The 20,695-nt window shown below is 42.4% G+C and overlaps 1 protein-coding gene across 1 annotated transcript in view; it reads left to right on the top strand.

The window, feature by feature from the left end:
* phyhd1 (phytanoyl-CoA dioxygenase domain containing 1) overlaps window positions 1–20,695 on the top strand; it is a 32,063-nt gene that overhangs the window by 1,367 nt on the left and 10,001 nt on the right. Inside the window, exons 3-7 of the mRNA XM_072565604.1 lie at window positions 7,713–7,871; window positions 13,435–13,510; window positions 17,296–17,343; window positions 18,036–18,091; window positions 20,174–20,236. Coding sequence (XP_072421705.1) covers window positions 7,713–7,871; window positions 13,435–13,510; window positions 17,296–17,343; window positions 18,036–18,091; window positions 20,174–20,236 — 402 coding nt within the window. The remainder of the gene's footprint in view (window positions 1–7,712; window positions 7,872–13,434; window positions 13,511–17,295; window positions 17,344–18,035; window positions 18,092–20,173; window positions 20,237–20,695) is intronic.

The following is a 20,695-nucleotide window of genomic DNA, read 5'->3' as shown; positions in this document are numbered from 1 at the left end:
CCAATTCCTACAGTTGTTCAGACTGCCATCAAGTGACACTTAGTAATAACCAGCCTGCAGATGTTCACAAAAAAATAGAAATTGCTGGCAAAAAATGCTGAAGAGTCACCACACTTGAAACACCAACTCTGCTTTCCTGCCACAGATGCTGCCAGACCTGTTGAGTTTTGCCAGCAATTTTTCTTTTAGTTTCAGATCTCCAGCATCTGCAGTTCTCTGTTTTATTTTCCAGTAGATGTTCCTTTTGTTTTCCACTAGGGCCACTCTGCTCCTGACTTTATTACAGCCTTGGTCCAAAAATGGACAAAAGAGCTGAACTCATTTGGAGACTTGCAAGTGACTGCCCTAAACATTAAGGCAGCATTTGACCAAGTATAGTGTCAAGGAACCCTAGCAAAACTGGAGGCAATTGGAATCATAGGGAAATCGCTCCAACGGAGAGGTGACAATTTAGTTCTGAGACAATGACGCAGGTGTTCCTCAGGCTAATGTCCTGGATGCATCCATCTTCAGCTGTCTTTTCTGCCATTATAAGATCAGAAACAAGATTTTCTCTTATGGTTGCACAATGTTCAGCACTATTTGCAACTCCTCTGGTACTGAAACTGTCTGTGTCCATAAGCACAAACTTTCAACAATATTCAGGTTTGGGGGGGGGGGGAGTGATAATAGCAAGTACCACACAAGTGTCAGGCAATAGCCATCTCCAACAAGAAGTAATCTGAACACATCTTGTTGACATCAAAAAGGATTAACATTACTGGATCCTCCACTATCAACATCCTGGGTTACTATTGACCTGGTCCAGCCAAATAATTACTTCCCTTAGAAGTACAGATTAGAAGCTGTGAATTCTGTGGCAAACAACTCACTTGCTATCTCCACAAAGCCTGTTCACCATTTACTGGGGACAAGTCAGGATTGTGATGCTACGCTCTGCACTTCCCTGGATCAGTGCATTTCCAACAAGTCTCAGGAAGCTCAACACCATTCAAGCCAAAGCAGCCTGCTCTGATTAGCACTCCATCCAACATATTCAGTATTCACACTCTCTATTACTAATGTGCAGTAGCAGTTGTGTGTACCATCTATCTCTCACAAAGGCTTATGCTTGCTTTTTTAGGGGTTATGTGGAACATTCCTTGTTCCAGTCTTACTTTGATGCCTTCCCACAACTCTTTTTCCAGTACAATGATGACATGATTGTGCTGCTTCCTCCTCTCATCCAGAATTGGAAAAAAATGATCAACTTTACTTCCAATTTCCATCCTTTCCTCACCTTCACCTGAATCATATCTGACTTCTGCCTTCCCTTCCTTGACATCTGATTAGATTAGATTAGATTACTTACAGTGTGGAAACAGGCCCTTTGGCCCAACAAGTCCACACCGCCCCGCCAAAGCGCAATCCACCCAGACCCCTACATTTACCCCTTACCTAACACTACGGGCAATTTAGCATGGCCAATTCACCTGACCTGCACATCTTTGGACTGTGGGAGGAAACCAGAGCACCCAGAGGAAACCCACGCAGACACGGGGAGAACATGCAAACTCCACGCAGTCAGTTGCCTGAGGCAGGAATTGAACCCGGGTCTCTGGCGCTGTGGGGCAGCAGTGCTAACCACTGTGCCACCGTGCCGCCCTTTTTCTATTTTTCTTTTTCTATTTCCAGGGATAGGCTGGGCACTGATATCACTACAAACCTACCAACTTCTACAGTTACCTTGACTGTGTGTCCTAACACTCTGCTTACTGTATGGACTTTATTTCTTCCAGTTTCTTCATCTCCGTCTTCCTTGAAGAACTCAGATTTCTCCAGTTTCCTCATTTCCCCTCCCATCACCTTGTCTCAGTCAAATCCCTCGAACTCAGCACCGCCTTCCTAACCTGCAATCTTCTTCCTGACCTCTCCGCCCCCACCCCACTCCGGCCTATCACCCTCACCTTGACCTCCTTCCACCTATCGCATTTCCAATGCCCCTCCCCCAAGTCCCTCCTCCCTACCTTTTATTTTAGCCTGCTGGACACACTTTCCTCATTCCTGAAGAAGGGCTTATGCCCGAAACGTCGATTCTCCTGTTCCTTGGATGCTGCCTGACCTGCTGCGCTTTTCCAACAACACATTTTCAGTTGCATTTACCTGTTTATCTCCCCACCCCTGACTATCCAAGGCCCAGCCACACTTTCCCAGTAAAGCAGCAATTTACCTGCACTTCACTCAATCAAGAATACTGTATTTGTTGCTCACAATGTGGTCTTCTCTACATTGGGAAGATAAAACACAGACTGGGTAACTGCTTTGCTGAAAACCTCCACTTTATCTGTAAAAATGACCCCAAGTTTTCAGTTGACTGCCACTTCAATACACTACCATGTTGCCATGCTAATATTTGTACCTCACTGTCCTGTCTACCTATGTTGTCAGAAATGGAGGACCGACTCCAAACTGGATCCACAATCCAGCTGATGGGTCAGGAAATTGCTTCCTTTCTCGAGATGAGTCTCCTGGAGAAAACTTGCTGGCTGGCTGACTGTGATCTACTGAACATCTCAGTGCACTACTGCTCTCAGTTATCTGGAGGGGGTCCACACACAAGGTGGTGCTCGAAACTTTTACTTTCCCATATGTTTGGGATTGACCCCCATTCATTTGAGTCATACAGTCCAGAAACAGATCCCGCAGTCCATGATCCACAACTAAACTAGTCCTACCTACCCCCTCCTGGCCTGTAGCCATGGAGATGCACAGCACAGAAGCATTCCCTTCAGTCCAACACGTCCATGCCCACCAGATATCCTAATGTAATCCAGTACCATTTGTCAGCCCTTGGCCTATATCCCTCTAAACTCTTCCTATTCTTACACCCATCTCTGTACCTTTTACGTGATGACATTGAACCAGCGTCCTCCACTTCCTGTGGCAGCTCATTTCATACACGCACAACCGCTGTGTAAAACACTTGCCCCTCCCTTTAAAATCTTTTCCCTCTCACTTTAAACCTAATCCCTCTGGTTTCCCCACAACTCAGGTAAAAGACCTTGACTATTTACCCTATCCATGCCCCTCATGGTTTTGTAAACCTCTATAAGGCAACCCATCAGCCTCTGATGCTCCAGGGAAAACATCCTCAGCTTATTCAGCCTCTCCCTTTCCCTCCAAACTCTCCTGTTCATGTACTTATCCAAGTGTTTTTTTAAATGTTGTAATTATACCTGTGTCCTCCACTTCCTCTGAAAGTTCATTCCTCACGCGAACCACACGATAAAAAATTTGCCCCACGTCTTTTTTTCAATTTCTCTCCTGTCACAGTAAAAATGTGCCTCCTCTCTTGAAATCCCCCACCCTAAGGAAGAGATAACTACTATTAACCCTATCTCTACCCCTCATGTTTTTTATACATATCGTCTCTCAACCTCCTCTGCTCCAGTGGAGAAACACCATGGGGCTGCATGATGACTCAGTGGTTAGCACTGCTGCCTTACAGCTCCAGGGACCCATGTTCGATTCCAGCCTTGGGTGACTGTCTGAGTGAAGTTTGCACATTCTCCCCGTGTCTGCGTGGGTTTCCTCCGGGTGCTCCGATTTCCTCCCACAGTCCAAAGATGTGCAGCCAGGTGAATTAGCCATGCTAAATTGTCCATAATGTTAGGTGCGTTAGTCAGAGGGAATTGGGTCTGTGTGGGTTACTCTTCAGAGGGTCAGTATGGACTTGTTGGGCCGAAGGGCCTGTTTCCACACTGTAAGGAATCTAATCTAACATGAACACTCTTCTCCATGTTTAGTATTCACCCCCACACTCCCAGATCCTGTTCTGTAAGGGCTGCTCCCAGCACAGCCAACCATTTTCAACTATTCACAGTCCTTGTTATCACCAATTCAGCATTAACTTCCCCCTTGACTTATTGTCAGCAAACCCTTTCCCTGCATCCCTTCTGTCTCTCTCTTTCTCTCTCTCCCTCCTTCTCTCTCTCTCTCTCTCTCTCCTCTCTCTCTGGGCACCATCTCCATTTATCTGTCTCATTCTTTCACACTCTCCCCTCCCATCAAGACCACCTTTTCCCAGCTGTTTTCACTATAATGAACGATTCCTCGATGCTAAACATTAACTCTTCTTTCCCTACATAGATGCTCCCAGGCCTGCTGAGTTTCTGTTTTTGTTACCGATCTGCAGCGTCCACAGTGCTTTATTTTATGTCAGTCCAAAACCATTACCTGACTGCACCTTCCATGCCAATGCCCTTGTCCACCCAAAAGGGCAAGGGCAGCAGATGCATGGGAACATGCATCAAACCTGCATATTTCCCTCCAAAACCACGCACCATCCTCATATGGAACTATATCACTGTTCATTCAGGTTCACTTCCCATATGCAAGAGATTATTGAATAAGAAGTTAGAGCAGAAACTGTAGTTAATTTTGTCTCCCTGCCCCAACCCATGATATTGCTGTTGCAAACTGTAATTCACTTGCCACTGGTTCCACTGAAATCTGCAAACACGCTCATAGACTCATATAGCATGGAAACAGGCCCTTTGATCTAACTAGCCCATGCCGACCATGTTCTCAAGCTAAACTAGTTCCACTTGCCTGTGTTTGGCCTGTATCCGGCCTGCATCCCTCTGAACCTTTCGTATTCAGTACCTATTCAAATGTCTTTTAAATGTTGTAACTGTACCTGCATCCACCACTTTCTCTGGCAGTTATTTTAGCATACAAACCATTCTGTATACAAAATTTGGCCTTCATGCTTTTTAAAACTTTCTCCTTTCAGTGTCAAATTTCAAAGCCAAGCTGCTATTAAAAAGGAAGAGGTGTTGAACATCTTAAAAAGTATTAAGATAGACAAGTATGTGGATCATGATGGGATCTATCCCAGAATACTGAGGGAGGCAAGATAACAAATTGCTGGAGCATTGACAGACAGTTTTATATCCTCTTTGGCCACAGGTGAGATCCCAGTGAACTGGAGAATAGCCCAATGTTGTCTCACTGTTTAACAAGTGTGACAGGGATAATCCAGGAAATTACAGGCCTGTGAGCCTGTCAGTGAGGGAAATTATTGGAAAAGATTCTCAGGGACAAGATCGAGAAGCATTTGGAAGTAAATCGACTTATTAGCGATAAACAGTATGTTTTTTTGTGGGGGATGTCATGCCTCACTAACTTGATTGAGTTTTTTAAGGAGGCGAGGGAGATGATTGATGAGGGAAAAGTGGTTGATGTTGTCTGCATTGGACTTCACTAAAGCCTTTGACAAGGTCCCTCATGGCAGACTAGTACAAAAGGTAAAGTCACATGGTATCGGGGTGAGCTGGAAAGATGGATACAGAACTGGCTTAGACATAGAGACAGAGGATGGCGGTGGAAGGATATTTTTCAGAATGGAAGGCTGTGACTATGGGTGTTCCACAGGGATCAGTTCTGGAACCTCTGCTGTTCATGATCTACGTAAATGATTTGGAGGAAAACATAGCTGTCCTAATTAGTAAGCTTGTGGATGATACAAAGATTGCTTGAGTTGTGGATAGTGAGGATGATTGTCAGAGGTTACAGCAGGATGTAGATCAGTTGGAGGCATGAGCAGAAAAATGGCAGATGGAGTTTTGGCAGACGGACAAATGTGAGGCGACGCATGGATAGAGTGGCAAGTATGAGGCTTTTTCCCAGGATGGAGCAGTCAGTTATTAGGGGATACAGGTTCAAAGTGTGAAGGGGAAAGTTTAGAAGATATATATGAGGCAAGTCTTTCACACAAAGGGTGGCGAGTGCCTGCAACGTCATAGAGTCATAGAGATGTACAGCACAGAAACAGACCCTTCGGTCCAATCCGTCCATGCCAACCAGATATCCCAACCCAATTTAGTCTCTCCTGCTAGCACCCAGCCCATATCTCTCCAAACATTTCCTATTCATATACCCATCCGGATACCTTTTAAATGTTGCAATTGTACCAGCCTCCACCACTTCCTCTGGCAGCTCATTCCATACATGTACCACCCTCCGCATGAAAAAGCTTAGGTCTCTTTTATATCTTTCCCTTCTCACCCTAAACCTATGCCCTCTAGTTCTGGACTCCCCACCCCAGGGAAGAGACTTTGTCTCTTTCTCCTATCCATGCCCCTCATGATTTTATAAACCTCTGTAAGGTCACCCCTCAGCTTCTGACATTCCAGATTGCTTATTAATTGAGAATTTTGATCTTAGCTTACTAACTTGATAGGGTATGTATTTGTCCCTTATATGGACTGTTTCTAAACTCTCAATCATATCAGATAAATTAATTGTCAAACAGCAGGAATAAGAAAGGTATTAAGGGAAAGAATTGGTACCCAGGCAAGAATTTTGGTGGACTTTCCAAGAAAAAGCCATCAGGTAGCTGGTTAAAACTACATGCAATGTTTCGACCTTCTCCCACTGCTCTTCTGGTCTACCATGCATTGCTCCCTCTTTCCACTGCATCATCAGTGGCAAAATCTTCAACCTCTTGCTTCTGCCATTCTGGAATGCTCTGCCTAAAGCTTGCTAATATTCTCCACATTAAACTTCACCTAACCTTGATGCTCAATTCAGAGTATATGCACAAAATGGTTTAATTTCAAATTTAATTTGAGAGAGAGCAATGCTGTCCTCAACTTAAAAGGTGCTGCCAGAGGAGGTGGTGAAAGCAGACACAAAGCAGCATTTAAGAAGCACCTGGGTGAATGCATGAATAGGAAGGGAATAGAGGGATACGAATACTCTAAGTGAAGTCACTTTTAATATGGAAGGGCAAAATGTGTCGGCGTAGGCTTGGAGGGCCTCATTCCCGATGAAGGGCTCTTGCCCGAAACGTCGATTCTACTGCTGCTCGGATGCTGTCTGACCTGCTGTGCCTTTCCAGCACCACACTCTTAACTTGAAAGGCCAAAGGGCCTGTTCCTGTGCTACATTGTTTTTGTTTTAAAAATACGTTCCCTAATTTTGAACTCCTCACCCTAGGGAAAAGCCCCATGCTATTTAGCTTATCTGTACTCCTCATGATTTTATAAGCCTCGATAAGTCACCCCTCAACCTCCTCTGCTTTAGTAAAAAAAAAGGTTCCAGCCTATTTTTATAACTCTTTGGTAAATCTCCTCTGAAGTCTCTCCAATTTAACAACATCCTTTTAATGGATTTGACAAGGTGGAATTGGAAAGGATGTTTCCTCTCATGTGTGCATCCAGAACAAGGAGGCACGGTTTTAAAATTGGTCACCCTTTTAGGACAGAGATGAGGATAATTTTTTTTAGAGGATTCAGCAACTTTGGGATTCTGCCTTAGAAAGCAGTGGAGGTGAGATCATTGAATATTTTTAAGGTAGACATAGATAGATTCTTGTTAGGCCAAGGAATTAGAGATTATTGGGTGTAGATGTGAATGTGGAATTCAAAACACAAACAGATCAGCCATAATCTTATTAAATGGCAGAGCAGATTTGAAGGTCTGATTGGTATACTTTGTGAGTGTCTCTGATTGTGTAGCACTCCCTCAGTACTGCATTGAGCTATAGGTAAGATAATGTGCTAAACACTGCTGAATTGTGACCTAACCAGGTTTGTACCTGTAACTATCTAACTGAAAAATGAGCAAGTATTGTTAAGTTAAGCTGACCATTAGTAAAGAGGTTAATAAGAGCAAGTTCTGAGCCAATTTTCCTGCTAAATGTTTGTTGTTTTTTCCTTCATCTTCAGCTCAGCAAAGATGGCTTTGTTAAAATCGAAGGATTTTTCACAGAAGATGAATGCGACTCCCTGAGAAAACGGATATTAGAGATTACTGATAAAATGGATATTTCCAAAGACCTTCGCACTGAATTCACAACGCAAGCATCAAAACAACTTAAAGCACAGGTTGTGTGTGTGTGTGTGTCTTCAGATTGTATCTGCTGTACAACTTGTATTTTCAACTTTGCTCTCTTGGTTGCGAGAACTGTTGGCTTGTCTGTTTTCAAGATATAGTCATAGAGATGTACAACATGGAAACAGATTCTTCGGTCCAAGTCATCCATGTCACCCAGATATCCTAAATTAATCTAGTCCCATTTGCCAGCACCCACCCCATATCCCTCTAAACCTCTCCTATTCTTATAGCCTTCCAGGTGTCTTTTAAATGTTGTAATTGTACCAGCCTCCACCACTTCCTCTGGCAGCTCATTCCATACATGCACCACCCTCTGCATGAAAATGTTGCCCCTTAGGATCCTTTTAAATCTATTCCCTCTCAATATAAACCTTTGCCCTCTAGTTTTGGATTCTCCCACCCCAGGGAAAAGCTCTTGGTTATTATACTTGAAACCAAACGCAGGGGCAGTCAACCGTGCAAGTTCACTACTGGCTCAGACAGCTGTGCAGATTTACTTCTCTGTTTCACCTCCCATATGGTCACTGCTTTGTCTCTCTTCCTTCTTTTTAAAGTGCTGCTGTTTTGATCTAATTTTTTTTCCAAAGTTTCAAAACAATGCAACACTTTATCCAACAGTAAATACTGCTCCTAGCATTTAAGAAAATCAGCTTCAACCCTGAAAATACCTTAAAAAAGGAGCAGCTCTTGCAGACACAATATTCTCCTGTTCTCCATCTTGGATTACCTAGAATCCTAATTAAATGAGCAGAATGTGATGGAACACAACTCCACATCACTTTCCATTGAGGACTGGAGGTAAATGTAAAAGGAAAGAAAAGGAGGGCACTTAAATAACTCATTGGAGGAGGAGATTCCACAAATAGACCATAAGACCATAAGGCAATAGGAACAGAAATTAGGCCATTCAGCCCAATGAGTCTGCTCCGCCATTCAATCATGGCTGATAAGTTTCTGAACCCCATTCTCCCGCTTTCTCCTCATAACCCTTGATTCCCTTGATAATCAAGGGAATCAATCTATCTCAGTCTTAAATGTTCTATGTTCTATGTTCTATGTTCTAAATATACTCAATGACCTGGCCTCCACAGCCTTCTGTGGCAATCAATTCCATAGATTCCCCACTCTCTGGCTGAAGAAGTTTCTCCCTATCTCCATTCTAAAAGGTCTTCCCTTTACTCTAAAGTTATGCCCTCAGGTCCTAGTCTCTCCTACCATTGGAAATATCTTCCCAACATCTACTCTGACGGGGCCATTCAGTATTCTGTATATTTCCATATGGACAGTCCTTGACTCTGGTGCAACTCCCTCAGAGCCAGCTCTCAGAGTGAACAGGATGTCTGACATTCCTGTTCTTTTTTCTTTTTTCTTCTTTTTTTTTGTGTGTGAGCAGGTGTGAGACTCAAGGTGCACAAATCTTTATTCAAATTTCCACCACCAGGAAGAAAGGATACACCCGAGTGGCCACTGACAAGCAGTGCCCTTAACATCAAAGGGCAACACTGACACTCCTGTTCTTATCTGTCAGCCAGGGCTCTCTGATTGGACCAGATTAACAGCCCTAATCAGGGAATTCATATTCTATGAGGACCACCTGCCCCTCTGAGTGTGAGGACATAGGCCATTTTTATTTGTAGCTTCTCCTGGGGTGCTTTAGCACCTGGTCAGATTCCTCCAACTCTGCCTCTGGTATGTGCGACGTGTAATGCACAGTAGCTCGCCTCTTGTGCCTGGAGAATCTCGGAAGAAATTCATTCCCTTTAGGTGGTAAAGGCATTGAGGTGGTGACATCTGCCGTGTCCATCTCAGATTCCAAGATATCTTCAACTCTTGATGGAGAGGGAGAACCCATGGTTTCTGGAACAGTTGGAAATGCTGTTGAGGAGCTGGGCACATTTTGCTCCCTCACTGTTTGTGAGGTTGCAGCTTTTCTGTGGTCCACATGTTTATTCAGGATTGTCACATCGACCCATACTTTATACATCATTGCACCTGATCTCACATCGAACATGCCTCTTACCCATGCAGGGCCATTCCTATAGTTCCTACACCAAACTTCGTTCGCTGAAGTAAACAATCTCTCTTGCTTCATTGGAGTCTTATGTCCAGCACCGGCATTTCTGATGCCATTATTGGCACTCCTGACGCTGCATTCAATTCGGACACCAGACATAACTTCACACCAGCATCTTCATTTTGGAAACCCTTAGATGATCCTAGTGAAGTTCAACCAGTATCTGGTGGTGACCTTTGCTTGGGACAATCACTCATGATTCTCATAATAACATGCCATCCTCTACCATAAGCTGGTCTCTCAAGGTTGAAGAATGTTTCAGTTCTGGTTCTGAAACCCCTTTGGTTTTCCGCCATGACCACCAGCTGTTTCAGCTTTGCCGGAACCAGATCTTTCTGCATCCAAAGTCAGATATTGTCAGCTGTGACTGGAACTGTGTCCAGAAAACTTAAAACCATTATGGATTCTTCCAGTGGTCGTACTATTGGTAGTCTATGTACCAGTGGAAGGCAGCTCAATGCATCCGCATTTGCTACTTGGCCTTCTGGATGGTGTTCCAATCTGTAATTAGTGTGAGAGCCCACTGCTGAATTAAGCCTGAAGCTGTGGGGTGACACTGCTTTGACTTCTTTAAGTAGACCTTAAAGGAGTTTGTGATCCATTATTATTATAAATATACATCCATAAAGATTTGGTGGAACTTCCTGACTCCAAATATAACTGCCAAACCTTCCTTCGGTATCTGGGTGTATATCCTGGATGCATATGCTATTGGATGTTTGTCTCCATTGGGCCACCTATGAGCTAATACTACCCCAATGCTGTATGGGGAGGCATCGCTTTTGATAACAGATCTTGCTTGGGATCCTAGTGTGCTACACCTTTAGAGGTGATAGCTGTTTCTCTACTTCCCTCAAAGTTATAGCTTGGCTATGCACCCATTTCCAAAGCTGACTCTTTTTTTAAGAGCTGATGCAAAGGTGTCAGAGTGCAGGCCAGATTATGTATAAACTTTCCATAATAATTCAAGAGGCCAAGGAAAAACCCAAGCTCCGATACAGATGTGAAAGCTGAGACTGCTTTGATTGCCCTCACTTTAACTTGCAACAAATGAAACACCTAGGGTGACTGGAACACGTATTTTTCCTTCCTCAGGCATATGCCTGCTTGGGAGAAATATCTAAGGACTATGTCCAAGTTCTCTAAGTGCTCCTTATTGGTGGTCCTTATTAGCAAATCATCTAGATAAGTGGCAACCTGGGGTAAACCTTGTAAAATGTTCTCTATCATCTGCTGAAAAATTGCACAGGCTGATGATATTCCATACGGCAGTCTCGTTTATTGGTACAAACTCTAATGGGTATTAATTATAGTGTACTTCTGGGAATTGTCATCTAGTTGCAATTGCAAGTACAAATGGCTCATGTCCAGCTTCTTGAAGTAGACCAAACTGAACTGGGTTTATAATTCCTTTGCTTTCTAGCCTTTTGATTTCTGTCTCTACTTTTGTCCATAAGGCAAGTGGCAGTTGGAGGACCTTGCAGAATTGTGGAATTGCTACCTGGTCAACATGTAAGGTGGCCTTGGTTCCTTTGGGAATCCCTAGATCTTTCTGAAAAATGTCCAGGTGGTTAATTAGGGTATCACTCAGGCAGCCATTTCCTAATTGAAAAATGTCAATCCAACCTAGGTGAATCTTCTCAACCAATTTTGCCCCATCAAACTTAGGCCCGGGCCTTTTACACAGTCAGTAACTGAACCAATTGCTTTTCATAAGAGACCGGAACTGAAGTTGTACCATTAATGTGTCAGGGTCTCTGGTATAGGTTCTCAGTCTAACCAAAGTCTTGCTTAAACTTAAGGGTTGGAGACCAGAGCGAATTTTGTAAAAGACCTCCATTAGAACTGGGTGACTATTTAACAGACATTTATTTTGACTGGTTCTGATTTGGATTTTGCTAAGCAATTTAACTGTTCTAAACCAGATGTAGGTGGACTTTGCAGGGTGTGCACTCCTGGATACTGGCCTATGAGTTCTCTTACTCCATTTAGGTTAGTGGTACTATTTTGCTGTCTTGAGTCTGCATACCAGCAGCAACCGCAATAGCTTGCTCGCCTGGATCCTGAAAAAAATGTTAACCATTTGACCAAGGCTTGGCTTTGTTTTGGGGTTTTGCTGTGGGCTGACCGAGAGTCCGTCAGTTCAGAATATGTCCTGAGTCAGGGACATTAGGGACATTTAAGTGACTCTTGGATCAGCACATGGAAGTTAGTACAATGAAGGGTATGTAGTCTGATCTTAGAGTCGGATAAAAGGCCAGCACAACATCAAGGGCCAAAGCACTGTGTTATACTGTTCTATGTTCTATGTTCATGCTATGCAATTGCCTTCACTCAGGTGTTGTTCCCCAGGCTCAGACTGGCAAAGGTATCCACTGCCATCCAAACATCCTGAAACTCATATGCTCCATTTGCCACATTTTCCAATGTTAAAGCCAGTTGTAGTTTCTGTTTGAAGTCCAGTTGGGCTTCAGCTATTAGGGGCTTTTGCATGGTTACATTATTAATTCCATATACCAAACAGTCTCTCAGCATCTCACGAAAGGTTAAACCAAAGGCACATGCCTTTGCCAGCCATCTTAACCTAGTCAAAACTCCCAAACTAGTTTCCCCGGTTCTCAAAATGCCAAATAAAACCAATAGCATCTCAGAATTGGAGGATGCTTGGGGTCATAATAGTCCTTAGCTAAATCTGTCAACTCTTGAAAGGTTTTAGTATCTAGTGCCTCCTAATAACCAATAAAGCTGTGGGTTCACAAGCTGTAAGAAGAATTAATTGTTGCTTTTCATCTACCCAATGTCATTTGCCCAAAAAAAATGTATTCGCTCTGAACCCCAACTCTTAAGTTTGAGCAAGACCTCGGCTAGACTGAGAACCTATACCAGGGAATCTTTCCAGATTAAGGGTACAACTTCAGTTCCAGTCTCTTATGAGTAGCAACTGGTTCAGTTACTGTCGTAAAACGCTGAGGCACAGTATTGATGGGGATCAAATCAGTCAAGTTTCCCAAATTACAGCAAGATACCAGAAATGCTTATCCCAACACAAAGATGACTGTTGCAAGCGAATTTTTTCAGGAGTGTGTTTACCTCTCGTTGCCACTGAAATAATTCCACAGAGGCTGGTATCCCATCACCAAGTCACCGTTTATTGACATGGAAAGTCCTTGACACTGATCCAGCTCCCTCAGAGCCAGCTGTCAGAGTGGACTGAACCTCTGACACTCCTGTTTATCACTGTCAATCAGGGCTCCCTGATTGGACCAGATTAACAGGCACAATCAGGGAACTCATATTCTATGAGGCCTACTTGACTGACCTTGTTATAATCATTACTTTTTTTTCTTACTCTCATGTACTCCTGCTTGGCCTCAAAAAATACATGTGAGCAAGTGTGTTGGGGTTGGATAGTGGATCATTCATAAGAATTTCTGCTTTGTTGGGCACTTGGTATTAATTGTTGCAACATTTTATTTTAGGGGAGCAAAGATTACTTCCTGACTAGCGGGGACAAAGTTCGATTCTTTTTTGAAGAAGGAGTGTTTGATAGCAAAGGTAAAACTGAATGCCATTTGTGTTTCGGGTTAATTCATAAGAGGAAAAAAAAGCATGTATTTGATTTGCATATTGAAACAAATCACATAACACTAAACCGCAGTGCCAGTTATAATATTGGCCATCAGTAACATCCTGGAAATGGTTGTGAAATGTGTGGCCAGTTCATTTATTTTTAAGTTTTATCTGCTAAGAGTAAGATGTAACCAAGATGCAACACTGTTTTAATCCTGAGATTCTTTTATCAATGAACATCAAGATTATCTGCAGGGGAGTCCTCCCCAGTGCACTGGTCAATATTTATCCACTCACCGTCACCACAACTAAATTAGGTGATCTGATTATTTTTCTCCATTGTGTCATGTGAAAAGCATGTGCCACGATGTTAAGAGGGGAGGGAGCTGTTCAAGTCATGAATGGTTTTAATAGAGTAAATAAAGATAGGTCCTTTCCAGTGGTTGAAGGGTTGGTGCTGAGGACACAAACGTAAGCTGCACAGCAAAAGTACTGGACGCGGCATGAGGAAGCATATCTCCTACATTTGCAAGCTGCTATTGTGTGGATTGCACCACGAAAAAGATGCTGGAAGAAGATTCAAGTTCATGCCTTTGATAATTTATACTGTATCTCAGTGTTTTAGAGTGAAACTACCTCCTTTCTTTAAGATGTGTTTTATCCCCGTTTTTATTTGTAGATGAGGAGTTGGCAGATTTCCTCCTTACCTCAACCTGACATTCTGTAACTATTGCCTCGAATGCGATGAGGTCTGTACAGCAATGGCTCTTTCCCACTCTCATAACCTCTACTTGGTAACTCTCTGAGGTGTAGGGCTGAGGTTAGGAATACAGCAGTACAGTCAGTACAGTCTGGTGTGCCGTGCTTTGGATTTCCAATGTGCCAGTATACGCATCTGTTGTTTATGTCTCTGGTTTCAGGAAAAGAAAGGAAACGTTTTACAAAGATTTATTTTGGAATATCATCTGAAAAACACTGCTGACCCCAGTACCTTACTTATGTAGTCATTTTTCATATCTCTGCTTTGACAGTAAATAATGCCCTGATGTTTAATGACGAGGATTTATAACAGCTATCTGTCATCTTTTGATTCATCTGTTCACAGTATAATGTATATTTAATGTCAAAAAGAAGTCACTGCAATGTGATCACTTTAAGTGGAGAGTTAGCACGTCTTTTAATTTTTTGCCTTCCTAATATGTGGAATTAAGGTTATTTGTTAGCTCAGGCTAACAGCATGCGCAATGCCTAAACTTGGGATCTTGTGCATGTCCCAGTGAGGATCGAAAATTTGAATTTAGGCAACAAGTATATGTAGATTTTTATTAACCACAAAATGTTTTTTAAATTTAAAAGAATACTATAAAATGACTGAGAATAGTGATTGAATCCTGTGAACTTGTGCTGTTGATTTGCAGAAGTAAGCTGAAATTCTAACATAAGAGGACAATAGAGTTTTCATAAAATGGATAGTGACACATTAATTGACCATTCGAACTAACCTTGAATACCTACCATAGCATGACAATTTACATAAATAAGATTTCTTTTCCAAGAAATTACCATTGGATTAGCCTGTTGTCAATCATGTCACAATATTACAGCTGATTGGACTTTTCTTGTAATTTAGAACTCTTTCCCAGGAATTATCATTGGATTAACTTGCTGTAAATCATGTCACCTTATTATGTGTGATTGGTCTTTCTTGTAATTAAGACTGTACTATTTCTTAAAAAACATATAAATAATGTGTGATTTTCAAATGTAATTGCGCAACTTCACCAAGGAACACAGAAGTTTTAACCGGTGTCTAACCGGGTTTTGCTAGGGACCCAATGGGATCAGAAGTTTGTGGTGTAAGGCTGCCTACTTGGCAGCTGTATCTATTGGCAAATATTTTAGAAACAGTATCAGTTTCATCAGCATGGGCTGAACATCTTGATAACTGTCAGAGTGATCGAACAAAATAGCATTACTATAATGCTGCCCCCTTGGGGTTAAAAATCTTCAATGTTCTCACAAGGCTCCAAAATCTTGGATCATATTAAAAGCACAATGAAGAGTCAGTGTATATTAGTAGATTTTCCCTTTGATAGGATGAAAGCATGTCGATTCCCAACATAAGCTCCGAGGTAACATTAAAGACACATTACTCCCCATTGGCCACATTTCAATAGTTAAAGCAAGAGCTAGGCATTTGCCCCTGGAGGTTTTGATGTCTTGTTGCCAGTCTCAAAAGGTGAAATGCTGGGGTCTGCCTGTCCACATTTTCAGGATCCCCTCGGGAAAAGATTGTCCAGCAGTGGTCATTGGGTGGGGACATGAGGTAGGTTCAGCCCTCAGTGGGTATCCTGGTTCCAGTCAACCCTTTCAGGGTTGGCAGACAGCATTTGGGATCGTGAGGGCCTGGATTTAATTGGTTTTACCTGTAACTTGCATCGTGGTACAGTCCAGTTCTGACCATCCCAATAGAAAACCACTGCTCACCTCATTTGTGACTGGAAATTCCTGGACTGGTTTGTACTGTGGCCTGGATCCTGACAGTGACTCCAGGTGGAAAATATTGCAAAAACATAGGGTTAAATAAAGGTAACTGAACTTCTTGATTATTGTTCAATTGTTTGTCACTTCCATCAGACAGATAGGCGCATCTTTCAGTATTGTAACACAAGAGCTGAAAAATGTGTTGCTGGAAAAGCGCAGCAGGTCAGGCAGCATCCAAGGAGCAGGAGAATCGACATTTCGGGCATAAGCCCTTCTTCAGGAATGAGGAGGGTGTGCCAAGCAGGCTGAGATAAAAGGTAGGGAGGAGGGACTTGGGGGAGGGGCGTTGGGAATGCGATAGGTGGAAGGAGGTTAAGGTGAGGGTGATAGGCCGGAGAGGGGGTGGGGGCGGAGAGGTCGGGAAGAAGATCGCAGGTCAAGAAGGCGGTGCTGAGTTGGGACTGAGATAAGGTGGGGGGAGGGGAAATTAGGAGGCTGGAGAAATCTGCATTCATCCCTTGTGGTTGGAGTGTTCCTAGGCGGAAGATGAGGCTCAATATTCCAAGCTGAGGTTTGTGTAGCGCCTCATCTTCCACCTAGGAACCCGCCAACCACACGGGATGAATGCAGATTTCTCCAGCTCCCTCATTTCCCCTGCCCCCACCTTATCTCAGTCCCAACCCTCGGACTCAGCACCGCCTTCTTGACCTGCAATCTTCTTCCCAACCTCTCCGCCCCAACCCCCTCTCCGGCCTATCACCCTCACCTTAACCTCCTTCCACCTATCGCATTCCCAATGTCCCTCCCCCAAGTCCCTCCTCCCTACCTTTTATCTTAGCCTGCTTGGCACACCTTCCTCATTCCTGAAGAAGGGCTTATGCTCGAAACGTCAATTCTCCTGCTCCTTGGATGCTGCCTGACCTGCTACGCTTTTCCAGCAAAACATTTTTCACCTCTGATCGCCAGCATCTGCAGTCCTCACTTTCTCCGTATTGTAACACAAGCCATTCATATTCAATCTACTCCCAGAATTTTACTGCATTAATTCATTGTTAATTAAAGAATAGAAAGCTACCTTACTGGCTAGTTGAAGAAATTCTGCATATGACTGGGGGATAGGGATAGATATATATGGCAGATGAAACTCCCAAAAGCTGGGGAGGGGACTGTGAAGTTTATTTTCCCAACTGAGAAATTGGCAAGTCAAAAAAATCCTTTGACAGAAATATGTCTTACTCGGCCAGTGGTCAGAAATTTACTAATTTTAATTTTCTTCTTCATTTTAGGTGATTTTCTTGTACCAAAGGAGAAATCTTTAAATAAAATTGGCCATGGTAAGGTCACAGCTGTATACTTTTGGGTAATGTAAAGAAGTGATTCCTTTTTTTCATTTTGAATGAAGACATGAAAGAACATCCTGTTGAAGGGAATAACAGCATTCAATGAAAGATTTTGTGAACTTATTAGATTGCAAAGATCCAGCAAAACATTCATAAACTAGATGGAAGTGCTCAGTGAAAAGCTTTCCTGTCTGCTCAGCCAGGCTGGTTTTTAACTAGCTTATTCAGCTCCCTATTTATCTTTAAGTGATTGTGAGGGAATGGTTGATTGTTTTGCCAATCTTTAACCCAGGCCAACTGAGACCAATTTAAGTAATCACACTACAGCAAAATTGAAATAGGATGCATTCAGTTTTTTTTTGTTATTGTAGTGATATGTGTTCCTTATTTTGAACATATTTCTTTCAAACCAGTTAGAAATATCATATAGGAAATGTTTAAATATTTTCCCAAATCACACACTCCTTTACTGTTCTATAATTCTGGCAAGATTCTCAGTTTTCTAGGATTTTTTGAAAAAAATAGCTTCGTATTTCAGCTGGGTCTCTGTGCTCTAATGAAAAGAAATTGAATTGATGGCACAACAAAGCTTAGACTATGTTCTAAATGATCCCTAATTCCCATGTTTCACCTTAAACAAGATGGCTTCCACAGACACTCACTCGTAATGTGATTCTTATCCACAGCTCTTCATGCCTTGGATCCTATTTTCAAAAATCTCACCCATTCACTCGAAGTGCAGGTGGGTCTTTCTTGAGTCTACCATTAATGTAGTATCTTGCAATTGCAATTGCAATTGCAAGCAGGACTTGTGTAACAGTGAAGCCTGATGTAGACTATTGTCAAGTCACTGAAATGTTTTCTGTTATTTTAAGTTAGCTGGAAACTAGGTAGAAATAAATAACAATGTTTGTTGAATCCAATTTTAGTAACACTTTACCAGTCTCAACCCAATGAATAGTTCTGATTCAGGTTTAGAAAGGTAGGAACTCAAGAAGGCCATTCAATCAGAGCCTGCTCTGCCATTCAGTACCACCCCCCAAATCCCATGATCCTTCAAGCCACAAGAGCTATATCTACTCCCTTATTGAAAATGCCTAATGTTTTGGCCTCAATCATTTTGTAATGAATTCCAAAGGCTCACCACTCTCTGGGTGAAGAAATTTCTCCTCAGCTCATTCCTTAGAAGGTTTACCCATTTATCTTTAAACTATGACGTCTTTAACTAAGTCTCTCCCACCATCATGATCATTCTTTCTGATATAACCTGCCAGTTCTGTTAGAATTTTTTGTTTTCTCTGAAATCCCCCCCTCATTCTTCTAAGCTCCATTGAATACAATCTGATCTAACTCAATCTCTCTGAGATCATGCCTACCATCTCATAAATCAATTTGGTAGACTTTTGCTGCACTCCTTCTGTAGCAAGAACATTCTTCCTCAGATAAGGAGACCAAACCTGCACATATTATTCCAGGTGTGGCCTCACTGATGCCTTGTATAGTCACAGAAAGACACCCTTGTTCCTGTACTTGAATCCTCTTGCTATGAAGGCTGACATACAGTTTGCCTCCTTGACTGTGTTTTAAGTATGCAACCCTGTATTCTGCACTTATGCCCTGTGGTCCTAAACTCTCCCACAAGTGGAAACAAACTTTCCGCACTTACCTTTCTGAGTCCCCTATGAATCTTGAACATAGAATGCCTTTGTTCTTCTGCAAGCCAATATTTATGGGTGCAACCTACTCAACCCCTTCTCATAAGACAGTCTCCCTATACCCAATATCAGCCTAGTGAATCCTCACTGGACTGCCTCCAATGCCAGTATATCTTTACTTAGATAATGAGCCTAAAACTCTCTTCAATATTCCAGCTGAGGTTTGTGTAGTTCCTTGCATAGCTTTAACAAAACTTCACTATTTTTATACTCTATTCCCTTTTGAAATAAAGACCAACATTCCACTCACCTTCCCTTATACCTGCTAAACTTGGATGCCAGATTTTTGTGATTCAGCCATCGCACTTAAATAATTCAGCAGTTTTTGCCACCACTGCAAACCTGTGCTTCAACCTGTGAATTGGTCATTGCATCGAAGATTCCTGATTTTGCCAGTTTGAATATGAACCCTTTGTCCTATTGCCAATTTAACTGCCATTTACTATTTGTCTGTCTGTGCAAGAAGAAATTTAATATTTTTCAAGCCTTTAATCAGTCCTCTGCTCCCAGTGATCAGTCTCAAGTCTTGAAAATCTTCTTTGTGCCTTTGTTGTATTCATTTTAGCCACATTTGTTCCTCCATAGTGGAGAAAGGACAAACTAACAATGACTCTCTGCTGTTCTCATCTATGAACTTTCATTTTTGACTCACTGACAGGGTGTGGGCACCAGTGACCTGATGTCAGCATTTATTGCCCAGAGGTCAGATATGAGTTAGTCTGTGTCTGAAATCACAGGTGGACCAGACCAGCTAGGGATGGCAGATTTCCTTCTGTAAAGGGGTCATGAACCAGATGGGTTTTCCAACAACAAACAATGGTTTCATCTTAATTCCAGATTTAAAAATTTAATTCAAATTCCACCATTGGTCATGGCAGGGTATGAGCCTGGATCCCCAGAACATGACCTGGGTCTTTGGATAAACAAGGCAGTAATAAAACCACTAGACCATGGCCTCCCCATTTTACTTGAGTTTAGATTTAACATATATTTGAGAACAGGTAGCTTGACTGCTCTCATTGCTTGGAGAATTGTTTGGATCTGACAGAATTAAAGAAAGGCTGAAACATTTGCATCCATTGAAATGAATCTGTATTTCTGTGTGACAGGAGATAGCCCGGAAGTTGGATCTAAAGGAACCTGTCATTGTGCAAAGCATGTACATCTTCAAGGTATGTGAGGAGGTTATTTCTCTGCCCCCACTATTGGTCAAATGGTAGAGCTAGAAGCTGAAATATTAGTCTTTTTGATAGCCACTATAAATCAAGCAGAGCTAATATGTTTTATGAAAGGGAAATTGCGTTTACAAGTTTTATTAGAATTGTTTGAGGGCAAATCGAGCAGGGCACATGAAGGTGTCAAAAAACGGCATCCAAACATGAGAAGGATGAACAAGAGAAGGCCACAAAGCCCTTCGAAGCTGCTCCACAGTTCAATGAGATCATGGCTGATCTGATTTTAACCTCAATTCAAATGCCTGCATATCCCCGATAATCTTTCATCCCTTTGGTAATCAAGAATCTATCTACCTCTGCCTTAATAATATTTAAAGATTCTGCATCCATTGCCTTCTGAGAAAGGGAATTCCAAACACACTCAGTCCTCTGAGAGAAATAAATGTTTCCTCATCT

Source organism: Chiloscyllium punctatum, chromosome 49 (genome assembly GCF_047496795.1).
Source record: "Chiloscyllium punctatum isolate Juve2018m chromosome 49, sChiPun1.3, whole genome shotgun sequence".
Classification (NCBI taxonomy): domain Eukaryota; kingdom Metazoa; phylum Chordata; class Chondrichthyes; order Orectolobiformes; family Hemiscylliidae; genus Chiloscyllium; species Chiloscyllium punctatum.
The sequence above is the reverse complement of the archived record's forward strand: the minus strand, read 5'-3'. Positions and strand labels throughout refer to the sequence as shown.